Consider the following 16965-nt stretch of genomic DNA (forward strand, 5'->3'; position numbering starts at 1 on the left):
CAGGCGTGATGAGGTCGTCCTATGTCAATTATGTATAGGGTACACAAATATGGAGCACAGGCACCTCATGGAAAAATCTATACCACCAACATGACTTTGTGGTGATAAATGTATTACATAATTGCGCCTCCTCCCTTTTGTCTGAGGTGGGCTCATTACCCCAAAATACCCTGGACTATAAAGGAAATGTTCGTTAATGAACAGAAAAAAAAATTGATCAGGTTTTCAAAAGTCTAAAAATGAGAAATCTCTATAACCTTACATATATTTACATATTTCCAATAAACCACTGGTAGTACAAAGGTGATGATAACCTTTGATGTTTTTCGCCTATAAAAAAAAAAAAAATATATTGCTCCCTTAGTATAATTTTTTTTTAGCGATGACCATTTATTTTCCATGGTCCAGTCTACCCCACACTATTCGATATTCCTCGGGGTAAAGCCCCTCTATTCATGGTAATAAACTATATTCATACATTCATTTACACAACCCCAGAGTACTCAATATTCAGGGTAATTGGTGATAAACCCAGCCATTCACGCTAAGATCAGGCTTATAAAGTGAACAATTTCATCTAACCTAGACCCACTAGCTTCCAACTTTCAAAGAAACTTATAAAATAGGTTTTTTTCTTCCATATTTAAAACATTACATACATGTTATTAAAGAAATAAAATAATTAATTAGAAGGAACTATTTAAATATATCTATATTATATTTAACAAGATACTTAAATATTAAGTTGATGTCACTTAACTAATCAATGGCTGTACAGTTGTAATAGGTTGTTTGCTGAAAAGTTTTTGTTTTTACATGTAAAAAAGTTTTATTACAATAACAAATTCATAAATATACTATATAAACGATATTAATCACCCTACAATTAGTTCTAAAATTTACTTAAAACCTATTATAAGAAAAGTTTCATTTCAAAGTAATGTTGTATATTACATATATACATATATTTTAATTAATTATAATGATAAGAACGAACCATTATTAACACTTGCATTAAAAAATTTAAATTTTCTTTGAAAAATTATATTTTTTATCAAGGCGTTTTTTCACTATAATAAGGCGAATTAATTTTTTCCAGTTTGCTTTGGCTCTTTTACTAATTTTTTCCTTTGAACGTTTACTAGATTCATCAATTTCCTGCAAAATTATGGCAATTTAATGAAAAATTAAATAACGTTTTAGATAAAAATGTACCTTGTTCCAAGCATCCAGTATGCTATCTTGAAATTCCTGACAAACTACAACACCGTCAAACACAGGATGGCTTCCACCAGAATGAAAATCCCATCCTACAACTGCTGGTGCGCAATCAACATTCAAACGTTTTGCAATCTTCATTACACCTGGGACTAAAGAGAAAATACGATTGTTAATTATTACGAGGAAAAAATTGTCTTTATCACTTCATTCACTGAAATATTTACTTTGTAAATGAACAGTACCACCTGGCAACATTGATGGTTTATATAATTCAACGTTTCCATACTCATTTCGAGGAACCTGACCATCAACGGCAACTGGAGGTATATAGTCTTCTACTTGCCAATAACCATACAGGTTCAGTGGAAGATCACGCACTACATTACCAGACATCTGTAATATTTATAAATAATAATTTGTACTTTGTTGTACAACAATAAAGTTAACATTTCTCACAAATTTGTAACATTTGTTTTGTACATTTCAAATGTTGGGTTGATAAAGATTTTTATTGTAAATTCTAGAGTAAGGTCGGGCCACACATTTCCGAACTGTGCCTGATTTTTTAAATTTTTTTTGTAGAATGCAGTGCAGTGGCATAATACTACCATACATGTCATACTACCTTGTAGAAATATTTGCAACCAAAGTCTTTATTTTTTTATAAAAGATAGTTCCACTCACAAATTAAATTGTGTGTTGTGTTAAAAAACAAAACATTTGTGACTAGAACCATCTTTTACAAAAAGTGAATCTACCTACTCAACCCACCTTTATCATTTCTAACAAAGTCTTCACTGATTACTACTTCAAAGAGTGGATTATTGATTCAAAGGAACTGCTACCATTCATTATTACTATTTACAAGGAAACATTAATATTACCTATTATTAAAACATAAGTATATTTGCTATTACTAAATAAACATGGACATAACCAAACATTAACATTAAGATGCAAGACTGTTGTAATAAATAATTGTCCATAGACTGTTGTTAACATTTTCAATTTGTCTAATGACTATTACTACAATAATAGTTGATTGATGATTTATTATGAAGTGGTAGAGCAGCAGTGTATTTAGGCGAAGGTCGTCGGTTCGAATCCCGCTTGTGACACTGACTTTTTTATCTCAACCAAAATCTTAATTAACGATTAATTAATTGAAAAGAATTTATTTGGTCAAGCAGACCACGAAACCTAATAAATGTAATAAGCAAAATGAAGTATACTTCTCTAAAGCTCTCCATGGCCATTTCATTTGTCGCCGAGAATCAAATAGATTACATGACATTTGAAAAATGGCAAAAAGGAGGGAAAATTCAAAAGGTGGGGTTGAGATGGGAAGTTAGTGTTCGAGCGGATCAAAGTTACGATAAATCAAGTGGTAGAGCAGCGGTGTATTTAGCCAAAGGTCGTGGGTTCGAATCCCACTTGTGACACTGACTTTTTTATCTCAACCAAAATCTTAATTAAAGATTAATTAATTGAAAAGAATTTATTTGAAAAAGTGGACCACGAAACCTAATACAAATAAATTGGTTTACACACACACACACACACACGCACGCACGCAGGCACACACACACACACACACACACACACACACACACACGCACAGATGGGCTTTTGCCTAAAAGTAAGTGTCCGTGGCCTATCCTAATCGGGTGGGATGACTCATCTTCTACGAGTCAAGACCTCTGGAGTCCACCTAATGAAAGTACTCTTTATATGGGAGAATCTCAATCCGACCCACTGACACTTTTTTTCAATCATGGTTTTTAAAGCATGTTTAGCATCAGAGGGCCAGATCGCAGTGGTCAGGTCCAGGGGTTGAGACGTCCTGGGCTTAGCCACCTTTTGAATCACCTTAAGTCTGTGCTAAATCACATAAAATTCTGCAATGTAAACTCTGCATGTCTTTGAAGAATTCAGCTCAGCAAAGGTATGGCGGAGAAGACGAGTTGGCTACTACTATTAAAACCATAATTTAGACAATTATAAATAACATGCCATTCCCATGGCATATGATTTTCTCTATAATGACATTACCATAATTGACTATTTCTGCAAACAACACATTAAATTACAGCAACTGCAAAGTCGTAAATCAATAAAATAAAGACATGAACATTGGTGATAAAAAAGTTAATGTCAAGGATGGGATTTGAACCCAGGTTTTCAGAACTGTACCCCAATGCTCTAACCACCTGAGCCATCAATTAATAAATGGTTATTATTTATTAATTCCCTTTAACTGCCTGTGTCAATAAGGTAGAATAATGTGCTAACCAGGTGGGGTGGGAGGCGTACCTGTAGTCAAAACATGGTCAAGGTACAAACAAGTGTGACCTCACTGGGAGCAAAGTGGAACTTGCTCAGCCCTCTAATCGGGCCCGGTGCGAAAATGTGTTGCCAGATCTGTAGTCAAACTGATTTTTCTCATATTTATCATACATAACTGATGTGAAGGTATTACCTTATCATACTTAGGCCTTGCTTTGACAATTTTATACGGTTCTTCTTTAAGGCGTACTACTTTACCTTGTCGCATCCAAGTTTCTCTTGCATGCAACTCACTCACACAAAGTCTCGAGTAAACAGCTTCTTTTTTGCAGTAGCCTAATGGTTTGGCATCTGGTGGGTAGATAGCTTCAAATTTTTTTAAATGCCTTAATAATACAAAATAAGGATGCCCCCTATACCTAAAATATATGAGAAATATTATGAGAATTATTTATAATAAAGTTTTTTGCATTACAATTTTTTTCCATTCAATTTGATGAACCTATAATTTTTTATGTTATGAAAAACATTAAGCAGTGGAACAGTCTCCTGGAAGAATTTGGAAAGAAAGGAATATTAGAATGCACATGAGGTAGAAGGAAGGAACTCTGAGAAAATAGAACCTTTGCAACTGGGGAAAATAAAATCCATAGATGAATTGTCACTGAAATACAGAGAAACAATACCATATATCTAGATTATATTAGACATTTTTAAACTTTTACTTTAAGCCTTGTAATAAATAAAAGCTTACTCAGATATAGAAGTTGGTAAAGGACATTCCTCAACCAAGCGATCGAGTTCTTTGTTTTCAGCTCTCTCATGTTTCGTATTTCTTGGAGCCCAAGGTTCAATTGATTTTTGCCACCACTGGGGATCGACTCTAAGCTTCTGAGTGCTGGTTAACCATTGAGGAGCATATCTTCTTGTTAAGTCTTTAATACAATCATTGTTATCCCATGAGATTACATATGTGATTGGTTTTGTACATCCTGACTGAAAATTAATAAGTTAGTGAGCATTTAATTGTAAAATAATGAAAATCGTAGCGATTAGCAAACTGTAAGAAAAGGTACTGGTAAGGATGATTTAAACTGACTTCAAGGGGTGTCAGTGGACACAATAGGCATTGACAGGGCGCTCATCACTCTAAGGTAAAGAGCCCAGGTTCAAACCCAACATACTCACAAGTGAACTTTTTTTTTACAAAAACATCAACACCCCATGGTTGATATGACCACCCTGTTTGCAAACCCTCGTTTAAAAAAAAAACTATTTTCTTATTTATATTAAAGTCTTATCATTTACCTCATTGTGAGCGAAAAGTATGTTTTGAAAGATTCAATATTGAAAATAGTGCGGTAACTGAATAATTTTTGGTTGTTTTTGTTTTATCAAATCTAGAACAACTTCGCCGCCGAGTTTCAAGCACTCATAATCATTTTGGGTCTGTTGTTGCTGAACCCTCTACACACTCACATTCAAATCAATACAATAAATATTAAATTTAGTAAACAACTATTTAAGTAGCTATATAATAAAAACTGAATTTATTAATGATACTTTGTAAGAACACAAATAACTTATTTTCCTAAATGAAGTTTTTTTAAGTGAGGTAATGAATTTGTGACTTGATCAATTTCAATCAACCAGATCTGCCAATTATCTCTGTTTTATTTATAATTTAATCTATAATACTCAAAGAATACAGATTTGTCCTAGTAAACCTGATTCATTATTTGTTCAATGCTTCCTTGAATACAGGACTCTTTCCTAATCATTGGAAAACCAATTTTATTGTGCCATTATTTAAAAATTGCAATAGGAATTACATAATTAATTATAGACCTATAAACAAATTATCAATGTTATGTTAGATAAACTAATTTATACAAAAATAAATCCATTAAAGATATTATTGATGAGGAACATCGACTATTTATCTGGCAGAATACCAGTGGTACCTTTGAATGGTATTCAGTAAGGGGCCATTAGTGAAACCTCTGGGGTATCTCAGGGTGGCCATCTTTCACCTCTTCTCTTCAACATATTCATCAACGACATTGTCAAGTGTTTTTCAGTGTGTAAATTTAAGCTATTTGCAGATGATTTCAAGAACTATAGAGTAATTAAGTCATTAGAAGACTGTGATAGTGTTCAATTTGAACCGAACAACCTAATTAATTGGTGTGATAAAAATAACTTGTACCTGAACATTAACAAATGCCAAATTAAATGCTTTTATCCTAATCCAATTATATTTAGTTATAATATTTGTGATATAAATTTAAATAAGCAAAAATCAATAAAAGATTTAGGAGTCATCACACGACTCTATTTTTTATTGATCATATAGATGCAATTGTAAATAAAGCCGTAAAACTGCTAGGATTCTTAAAACGAAACTCCAAGGATTTCAACAATATAAATTGTATAAAAACTCTATAGTTTTCAATTTTTGGCTCTATTCTCGAGTTCAACTCTCAGTTTGGACTCAAAGTTATCTCAAATACATCAATAAACTTGAAAAAGTTCAAAATAGGTTTTTAAGATTCTTAGCCTACAAATTACTCTTAAACTTAGACTATATAAATTATGATGAACTAGAGCTGTGATGGAAATTATTCCCCTTACAATAAGAAGAGATATTTATGATGTTATATATTTATATAAATTGTTAAATTTTACTGTAGAAAACCCTGAGCTTCTGCAACGAGTTTATTTAACTGTCTGAAATTAAATAGACATAAAAATCTATTTTCTACCCCTTTCTGTAATACTATCTATTCTGTAATAGCTTACAAAACTTAAAAATAAAATTACATCTGCTTTGAGTGTTGCTCAAACATAAATGATATATTGCATGTTATGTATTTGTATACGATGTAGAATGGCTAAAGCCGTGAATAAAGATTACTATTATTATTATTTAACATGCTGACTATAAGAAATTCATCAAGTCAACTGTCCTGGGTGACGCACAGTCTGTGACCTCCCATTTGTACATTTTCAACTCTCCTCACACACATTACACAATTCCAATTGAAATTCTTAGGGCCGCCTGAGAAAGGGCAAAAGTATCATTGGCTACAGTAGTTCTAAATTTTTTTTAAATTGGAAGTGATTTTTTTAAATTTATTATGTGAAACCGCAAAATTTGCCTTTCTGTGCATGTATTGTCATTATTTGCACACCCATTTTGTATTACACAAAATAAAGGAAAATTATTGTACAAAGTTGAAACGACTATTTAACTACACACCCAAATTGACAGTTCTTTATGTTGCTTACTTCATTTACCTAGCACTGCAGGGGCACATCACATAATTTTTATCAGTTTGGTAAACCTAAAAAAAAATTACATTAATTTAAAGTATTACCAGTTATTTTATGTGATAAATTGGGTTCCGCAGTGGGCAACCAAAAATGGTCTAGCAGAAAAAAAAAGAAAAAAAATCTCAACCAGTATATAAATGGAATTTACAACTGAACAAACAAAGATGTTTCAACTTTTTTTTTACAAAGGTTTGAAACAGCAGAAGTCTTATAAACCATTGGGGTGTCAGTGTCCATTTGTAAGTATGTCGGGTTTGAATACTGGGCCACTGGATTCAAACCCGGGACAAACTATACAGTCATCAGCAACATGTCAACACCTTAATCGTCGCGGCCACCAATGTCCCTCTTTCAACCCTTGAGGGATGATTTTTTTATATAGAATTTGATGTAAACATTAAAATATAATTACATTTATATTATAAAAGAAAGAAAAAATGAATACTTACAGATATTTTAGTAACACAGTCTATATCATTACGCACAACATCAACACTGATCCATTTATTTTCAGCTTCGACGTAAACTTCAGCCCATACATCCACGCCATTGACTTGTTTTTTATTAGATGAATGCGATGAACTTTCTTCATCAGAGGATAGCACCCTACGATCAATTTTACTTTTCTTTGACGATTTACTCGTATTTTTACTATCTTTTGCTGTTTTTACATTCTTTCCTTTTGATTTAGTTTGGGTTTTTTTACCGTTTTCAACGACACATTTTTTTTTATTTGTTTGTTTGCTGTTTTGTTTTTGACTTGTTGAACCTAGAGAATTTTCAGATATTGATTTGGCTGAAGAACTCTCTGAAACTTCTACAAAATCACTATCTCCACTACTTTCTTCAGTACTACAAGCATTTTCATTATTTTTAGAATTAGTTTTCATTAATTGTACAGTAGGAGGCCGTAAAGGAACAGGTTGCAAAGAGAACAGTACTCTACTCTTCATACCCAAAACTCTAGTAAGTGAAACAAATATAATTACCAAGTTCTTGTTACTATTGGTTTCTTTTGATGGGAAGAGTTTTATTATAATTTCTTTTAGAGAAAATTTTTTTTCAATCAGTTTGTCTACATTTACCTGCATGTTTTTATGAAACCAATTTAATAATTGCAGTACATAAGAACTGGTTACAACTTCCGGAGGATAAAATTTGTCAGAAGGCAGTATGGACAAATTTAAAGCTAAAATTTCTTCACTGTTTGCTACACTGTTACAATAAAACCCATTTGCAAGAAGGCATAAAAGATTAACTTTGTGTATTACAACCTGTAAAGATCTTCTTTCATTATTGAATGCCTTTTTAACATACGCCTCAAGCTGTTGTTGCCTTCTGCAATTTTTAGTTGGTTGATCGGATTGTTTAATTATAATTTCAACTTGTGAAGGGAGTTCGGAAGATACTTCACTTTCCTTATTTTCGTTCCTAGTAAAACAATCACTTTGAGAAGTATTCGTGTTTTTTTCACATAATTTTAAAATTTCAGAAATATTTTCAGAATCTGAACATTCATCATCGTTTAAAAAGGTTTTTTTGTTTTCATTATTGTCATCTGTATTTTTTAACTTTTGTTCGATTTTCTTTAGTTCTTGTTGAGATTTAATTATAGATGAAAAATCATAATATTCTGACGGCTCTACAATTGTATTATCTGTTTTAACTTCAGTATCTAATGAATTTAGAGCAGACTGAGTTTCCAAACTTTTTGATGATTTGGAATTTAAATTGGTTTGTTTTGTGTCGTCAGAAGAACTGCTCGAATCATCTTCAGAGAGCATGCACATTTTGCATCCAGCAGCTGAAAAATACAGAAAGGTAGATTAATTAAAATATTTTATAGGCCCTAGGTAGTAAGCAAGAATATAATATTAAATAGAATGATAGGGATAAGGATAAAAGAGTTGGCCATACAGCATTCTGCACCTCGACCTGAGCAGATCTATTGTGCTCCTCTAATTTTATAAATCACTAGCTAGCTTCGGGCTCCATAGCCTTGCCAGCTGATCCTTAAGCCCACTGCAAATTGAGCACAGCCCATGAACAGCACACGCCTCACCCAATGCCCAACACATCCAACTACACATTCACATTTTGTCGAGGTACCGCATACTGAAACCAGTACTGACCCACGCCAGCAACTATGGTTTCTTTTCATCAAATTCTCCTAGATTTAGAATCTGAGTCTGAAACTGAGGTCCTTGTTTTATTGTATTCGTTATCCAGAAAAAAAAATAAGAAAAAATAAAAGAAATGCCTATTTAGGTGTGCAAAGTATTCATGGAGAGATTTTAGTGTCTGAGAACGCACTGTGGCTTCGTCTGCAGCCTATCTATATGCCTACACCATCCAAAGTAATGTGGGAACATGTATCCCTAGATTTTGAAATGAAATGGCAATTTTACAACTGCATCGGAGCAACTGATAGGCGACATATCTCCCACGAGGCTAAGGCCTTAAGTGCCACCTGACTGTTGGAATAAATGGCTAACTATTTTTTTTATTGTAAATAGTTTCTTTTTTTTAATATTTTTATATTTTATTTATATTCTTTTTTAACTTTATTTTTTAATTTTAAACAATTCAATGAGAACAAAATTGTAAATATATAATTTTATTGTTGCAAATACACTGATCTATAAATAATTTTTTATTTCTTTTTTAATTCATTTTGTAAAAATTAAAAACTTGGATAATAACAACTGTACATATTAGAGAGAAAATAAATTGTTCTTATCTAAAAAGTCTTTTTTTCTTCTTTTTTGTTCAGCATAGAAATATTTTCCTCATTCACACAATCGTAAAGAAAAAATCATCAAAATAGGTTTTTGAAATGGTTTAGAATATGAAAATTCTAAATGATTCGTAACTCAACCATGCCAAGGAAAATAGACAAGTGCATTGAGTTGCGGGTTTGCATATTCAGATTTTTGCCGCATACGGTTGATTCCACTGTGGAGTCATGGTCTAAAACCCTACAAAAATGTACTTTTGAGTCATAAAACATTATTTGCTATTAATTAAAACCTAAATGCAATCAACCTATCAAGTTTCACAACAACAAAAATTTCTGTACTTGGGAGATGGTCTTGAATTTCAGTCCCGCATTGAATGGGTTAAAAGGGTATCACTAACAGAAAGTAGCCATCTACTCGGGCAATTACCACATTGGTAGTAAAATCCTCCGTCATTTGGGATTGCATTAGGACACTATCAAATATTTGGGAAAACAATAAAATTACCCTTGTCTGGGTACCAGGGCAGAGAGGCAACCAAGAGACCGATAAATTGGTCAAGGAAATTTTTGATGAGGACACCACTGGAAAGTTTTTATAGTATACCATATAAAAATGTGGATCCAATGGATTAAAAATAAGTTCTCCTTTCAATGGGAATGTAGCTGAGGACAAAGGCTAAAAAGTTCATCAAAGGAGATCAAAACTACTAAATCTAGGATGTGTTAGGACTAGAATAATAATTGGACTGCAAACTGGACATTGCAGACCCCGGAGGTATGTATAGACACGGAGTGGCAGAAACAAGCTTGTGCAAATATTTCCATGAAGAAGAAGCGACAGCGAAACATGACCTCTGTTGATGGCTGAGATTCCTACTCCTGGTAAAAGAAAATCCTGGATTAAAGGTATATACAGGAGTCCTTGAAAATGCTTTGGGGCCTGATAAAAAAGCTTAAACTTAACGAGGAGCTCTAGACAAGAATGAAGATGAACTAAAGAATAGGACAATACTGGTGATGGTGTGCAGGTTGTAAAGAGGCTAACAGCTTTAATCTAATCTTGCCTTAGCTTTAAAAAATTAATAAATACTTACAAGAAAGTTCTTCAGCATTAGTTGCTTCTTTATGTTTGAATCTTGTTTTTTTCACTTTAAAAACATCTAAAACAAAAACTAATATTTCACACACCTATAAAAATAATTAGGTACATAAACAATTAAAATTATTTATTATATTGAACTGTGATAGATCAAAGTTGATATTAAACTATAAAATTAATTACAATTAATTAAGGTTTTTAGTTGAGAAGAAAAAAATGAATTGTAATGTTTAATTGGTCAAGCGGACCACGAAATTAGTGAATATAAAATGAATATAATTTTTTACATTAGAAAGCATTGAAATTGTGAGATTCTGATAGACTCAACAATGAAGATGGGAAAATGCTGAAAAAATTAAAATTACTATAAAAAATAATAAAATTAAAAAACAATTAAAAAATCATTTAAAAAAATAATAAAACCATAATTAACTTGTCTTTATTAGTTGGTTTTCAATGCTGTAAATTTAAAAAAATATGACAAACTTCACAAAAACACACCATTATCAGATTCACTATCAGTATCTAGAGGCACATTCAATTTACGTTGCCGCAACCGCCTTTTTTCAGTAGTTGAGCAAGGCCAAGTTTTTCCTGGTTCGGTAGTGTCAGATTTTCTCTTCCTCCGGCCAACCATCTTTTTTCTAGTAGCAACAAAAATTACACTGCATATAATTTTTAGTGTTATTATTCAATTATTCTACTAATATTTTAAATGTACTCTTATTTTACATAACAAAATTCAATTTACTGATTTATATAACCACAAATCTGAACATGCATGTGCACACATGTGCAAAGTTGAACCAACCACTTCTTGCAGCCTGCCAGCAATTCCTGCTTTTGTTTAATTTAAAATAAATTACCAGCAGGCCTTGAGCATCACCCACGTTGGGTGTTGGCACTCCGGGGTTAGACCTTGGACTCATATATATCTGAGGTTGGGCCTCATGGGGTATCAACAGCTAAGCCATTTCAGCCCCCAACACCTAAATCCTGACCCACTCACTCCTAAATGCATTCTTTCGTATTTACATGCCATTCATTCAGGGTGGTAGAGTACTTGATATTAGTACTTCACCCTTTATATCTATTATATAATTAACCTAATTGAAGGTTGATGGGATATTCAATATTCTACTATCAGCTCTGTGACGCTACACATTCACGCTAATAAATACATTCACTCCCAACACATGCTAGGGATACAAAACTAACAGATTATGCAATAAAACAACCATGTTTCCTCTAAGAATCGGAACAGGGACCCAAATACTCACTACCATGTTCAAGCACAAATCACATATCGGGTGGTATTCCTACGCGCTCTCTATATGTGGCCAAGGAATGACACCCTTCAATTAAGTGGGACACATCACCTAGGGAACCTTGCATGTCCTATCCTTAATTCAGTGAGGATAACCCTTCTTCTACGAGTCAGGTCCTCCGAGGGCCACCTATCTACAGTGCTCACACCTGTCTATGCCAATCCAACCCACTGACGCTGCCACTTTCTTTTAATCATGTTTTTTAATGTTTTTTTAGTGTCAGAGAGCCGGATCGTGGTGGTTAAGTCCAGACGTTGGGATGTTCCAGCTTTATCTGTCTCGTCCGCCTTTTCGTTACCCTCCAGACCTATGTGTCCGGGTACCCAGACAACCACCAATTACACTAATCAATGTTAAATAAAGAGTATAATTACTAAGTAAATAAATAAACAGTCCAGTAGCAATACAATGATAACAAAGTTTAATAAAGACAGTACTCTTGATACATGAGAGCTTTTCTGCCAATCCAGCCCACCGACAGTGTCACTTTCTTTTAATAACTTTTTTTTGCATTTTTAATGTCATGGTTTGTGGTTTTTTTTTTTTTTTGTTACCCTCCGACCTATGTATCTGGGTATCCAGACAACATCCACGTTTTTACCGAGACACTTCAGCTTGTGGTATCTGTACAACAAAATCACTATGAGAGGGACAGCAGAGGACTTGTCATGGACAACAGTAGCCGTGCTCAGGGAGCCGGTGCAGACCTGGCAACCAGAGCCCCCATCGTCTCGAATCGCATCAAGTGATTGCCAAATCGCATAGTGTCACTGTGTAAACTACAGTGCAGTGAGAGTGACCATGAAATGGACACACCTGCACCGGTTTTAGATCCATCTGTGAAAACCTGCTGCCTCCATCTAATTAAGTTCCAAGAACTTAGTAAAGGTATGGCAGAGTAGACGACGTGGGTAACACAGACGACTATAGCCAGAAGGGCCCTGGGGGTTTGTCCAGGTCGAGTATCTAACTTTTTCTTTGATATTTAAACAGTCATTGTTATATTTGTTTGTATAAATGAACTTTGCTATTAGAAAGATTGATACTTAGCCAGCAAAACAGTAAAATTTCTAATGTACATGTAAGCATTTACATATTTCATGACGGGTTTTATTTAAAAAAGAACAAGTCATCAATCATTGGGGCAAGAAGTTTGAAGTTAAGGATTACAATCATATACATTTTCTTGTTACTACCTAAAAGTTGCACGTTACTTTCTTGTTGTTGTTGTTGTTGGATATCTCGACAACACAAAGTAGGGTCCAACAATAATGTCGACCTAAGCGTGAAGATTTAATAATGAAGTTTCACGTTAACATGGTGTTGTTTTTTGGATCTTCAGTTCAATCAGTCAATGTAAACAACTCAAGAAGGCGGGTTAAAGTGAAACCTTCTGACTTCAGGGATTCTGACAATTCCCACCAAGTTCAAAAGCTCATAACTCGTTGAACTAAGCTCTTTTAAATAATAATATTCCATATATTTGTGTTAAAACACAAAAGAAAATGTTTTTTAAAACAATAATACAATAAAAAGTTATGCAAATTTGTAGTACATTTAATGAAATACATAATTTATTGAATGATAACTAAATAATACAATGATAATAAAATAAACAATATAAATGTCAAACAGAAATGGTAATTGGTAGAAATCATAAAGGTGGAAAAGATAAATGGTGGAGTGAGTGTGTTGTTCAATCTTTTTATAAAAAGATAGTTCTTACTCACAGTAAGTTGTTTCCAAAGATCCGGATTTCGAGCCTACAGTTCATCATCAGGTTGTAGAACTCCTTCAACCTGATGATGAGCTGTAGGCTCGAAATCTGGATTGTTGAAAACAACTTACTGTGAGTAGGAACAATCTTTTTAAAAAGATCATAAAGGTGGGGTGATTATGTCAATTCGTGTCTTTAAAAGATGATCGTTCGTTTCATAAAAATGTTTTGACTATAAATGCTTCAACCTATATAATGACATTCTACCAAAGTTCTAAAAAATTCTACTCTTTTATAATATCGATAATAATATTGTTTTAAATGTCATTTATATTAAAGACTTTCAGGCCAATATGTCCTTTTCACATGTTTCATCAATAACAGGGATAGAGATTCTGCACCTCGACCTGAATAGATCTATTATTATAGTTATATTATTATCTATTATAGGTGTTTCTCTAATTTTATAAATCACTGGCTAGCTTCAGGTTGTTAATCAACCTCCATAGCCTTGCCAGTGGCACAAGAATCTACACTTACATAGACCCTCACAGAAACATAAAATGTGTTCTGCAGGCTCCTCTTCTTGACAGTATCTGCACAGGGTTTCTTCTCTCCAGTTTGTGTCGTTAAGACCACCTAAGATCATCTGAGGGCAGCAGTGCCCTGTCAGCAACCCAACCACAATCCTGGTTCTGTTGCGGTAAGTATTGTGGATGGCCCTTCTATGAATCTCTTCTCGTGCCTCATGCCTGGGGTATGTTCCACCAGGTTTTAGACTCATTAAGGAACCCTTTTTTAATGTGCTCTGTTTTGCGGGAAGATGCTAGGGTGCAATAGGGTTTGGGGCAGGAATTCATACTGCCTCCTTTTTAGCCAACATTCCGCCCAGATTGCCTCTATATTCCAAATGCCCAGGGACCCATGCCAGTGTCATGTCATTGGTGTCACTGTCTTCTGCCAAGAATTCCGTACAATTCTATAGTATTGACTATAAAAAAATATTTTAAGTTACTAGGATTCATATCTCACAATACTCATTATTTCAATAATATTAGAGACTTTAAACAACTATATTGCTCCCTTGTTCGTTCTAATCTTGAATTCTCTTCTTCTGTCTTGTTGCCTTGTCTTCTCTGTCAGAAATATTGTATAGAACAAGTTCAAAATAAATTCCTTCAATTCATCTCCTACAAATTAAATATTCCTTATAGTTCACGTAATATTCCTTATCTCCAATCTTCTGCTCACTTATCTTCTGATTTATTTGGATTTTGTGTAAATAATAGAATCGACTGTCCTTTATTACTTTATCGCCTAAAATACCAAGTTCCACTCCATATAACACACTATTGTTTTCAATTGATAAAGAGAGTTTTTTTTTTAAATTTTGTAAATAATTGTTATATTATAGTTTCATAACTAAGGACTTTCATGTAGACATGTGAATACCAGATCACTCATTTTTTTTCTTCATAAATTTATCCTGAGGAAGGCGAAATATATATGCCGAAAGATTGGCGAACTTATAAAAGTTTGATTCATTGGACCACACCCATGATCCACTTATACAATTAACAACGTGTAGAGGTTAGTGACCGTTAATCGATAGTTATTCAGATATCGTGAGACCCGACCGCATCTCACGATATCTGAATAACTAACAATTAACAACTGTTTGTTGATCATTACATCCTTAAAAATTACATACCGTTCATCCAAATCAGTATTTTTTTTTTTAACGAGCGTTCACAACAGCAGAGGTCATACAAACCTGCAGGGTTTAAGCCCATTTGTAAGTATGTGGGGTTCGAATGCATGGCCACTGGATTTGAACCCTGGACCTTTACCTTACAGTGATGAGCCCAATGTCAACTCCTAAACCATTGCGGCCTTACCCTTCTGTGGCATAGGAATCCACACTATTAACGAATATCTCAGACAGAAGGACAAAAAGAAAATGAGGGAACTTTGGAATTCACTCATTGGACGTAGACAATCCAAGAATCTTCTAACCAATTTTGGTAGGAAAGAAATTACAGAATGTGTCAAGGGAAGCAGGAACAGACTGTGAATCCTAATAGGATTCCTAACAGGACTCTGCAGATTAAATAACACTTAAAGAAAATCAGAATAATCCAAGATGGCACATGCAGATTCTGCAAGGAGGCAGAAGAGACACCAACACATTTACTAACAAACTGCGGAGCTACACTAGCCCGCAGGAGGAAATGTTTTGGGATGTATAATGTGACCATAAAAGAGCTTCAACCACTGAAACCAGGCCTATTAATCAAGTTTCTTGATGAAATAGGACTCACCGATGTGCTTTAGGCAGAGCACGGGGGATACAATAGCTCTTAAAGGATGCAGTATACTATACACTGAAATTACATCTACAAACCGTTGCGGCCATTGACGCCCCTCCAGAATGTTATTATTTGTGTTTATTATTGGTAAACGTTTGAGGACCATCAACATTTCAAAATTTAAGAAACGTTTATGGTTGTCTGTAAGCAACGTACAGTTAAGCCTGTCAAAAATTGAATTTACTCGAAAACGATGCACAATGGTTCATTAGCTGATTTGACAATTTCTGCTCATCCAAAACAAACACGCGCTTTATTTGCAGACATAATTAATAAATCAACACGTTAACCATCAAATCCAATTGAATTAAGGGAAAATATACAGACTTTATGACTAAAGGCATTCAACATTGACCATAAAATATTAAAATCATGACATGCAATTCACACCAGAAATGTATAATGAAGCATTAATTTTGATTTAATAATGCATTTTCACAACTGGGAATACATCACCCAATCAACAATAACATATTTGATACTGAATTACAATGTGAAAATGATCAATGAATTAAATATATTTTTACCATTCAAATTTCAAAAGTTGCTTCAAGACCAAAAACATGTTTTATGATGCGATAATGCCTATAAAAAATGATGACTGGTGGAATTCTTGCATGTGCTGGGTGGCAAAGGAAAAACATTTCTTATTCCAATTATACTGGCAACCAATGCACAAATATTGCATTGGCAATCACATCATCTGGAATTGTGTCAACTCTTTTTGTATGGTTGTCAGCACATTCAGCACTTAAATTGCCAATGAATATACAAAACAGTGAAACCCCAGCTTGCAACATTTCAAAAGCATCAGCAATGAGTAAAATACTTCAGCAATGCAATATTTGGTATGAATGCACAATGGGCAT

At 33.7% G+C, this 16965-nt stretch overlaps 1 protein-coding gene across 2 annotated transcripts; it reads right to left on the reverse strand.

The window, feature by feature from the left end:
• Positions 1 to 750: 750 nt before the first annotated feature.
• LOC106665379 (DNA repair protein complementing XP-C cells) lies at positions 751 to 13381 on the reverse strand. Of its 2 annotated transcripts, none has more exons than XM_014391763.2 (9): positions 13207 to 13381; positions 11184 to 11326; positions 10678 to 10743; positions 7293 to 8647; positions 4262 to 4503; positions 3701 to 3926; positions 1446 to 1614; positions 1216 to 1370; positions 751 to 1158 (listed from the first exon to the last, which is right to left on the reverse strand). In XM_014391763.2, exons 2-9 carry the CDS (start codon positions 11317 to 11319, stop codon positions 1024 to 1026), a joined length of 2484 nt encoding a protein of 827 aa, XP_014247249.1. In that variant the 5' UTR covers positions 11320 to 11326; positions 13207 to 13381; the 3' UTR covers positions 751 to 1023. The 2 variants fall into 2 exon arrangements, with proteins under 2 accessions (XP_014247249.1, XP_014247250.1); XM_014391764.2 differs by having other exon boundaries at positions 11184 to 11347.
• Between the last annotated feature and the right edge of the window lie 3584 nt (positions 13382 to 16965).

This window comes from Cimex lectularius, unplaced genomic scaffold (genome assembly GCF_000648675.2).
Source record: "Cimex lectularius strain Harlan isolate CLEC.00 unplaced genomic scaffold, Clec_2.1 scaffold158, whole genome shotgun sequence".
Classification (NCBI taxonomy): Eukaryota; Metazoa; Arthropoda; class Insecta; order Hemiptera; family Cimicidae; genus Cimex; species Cimex lectularius.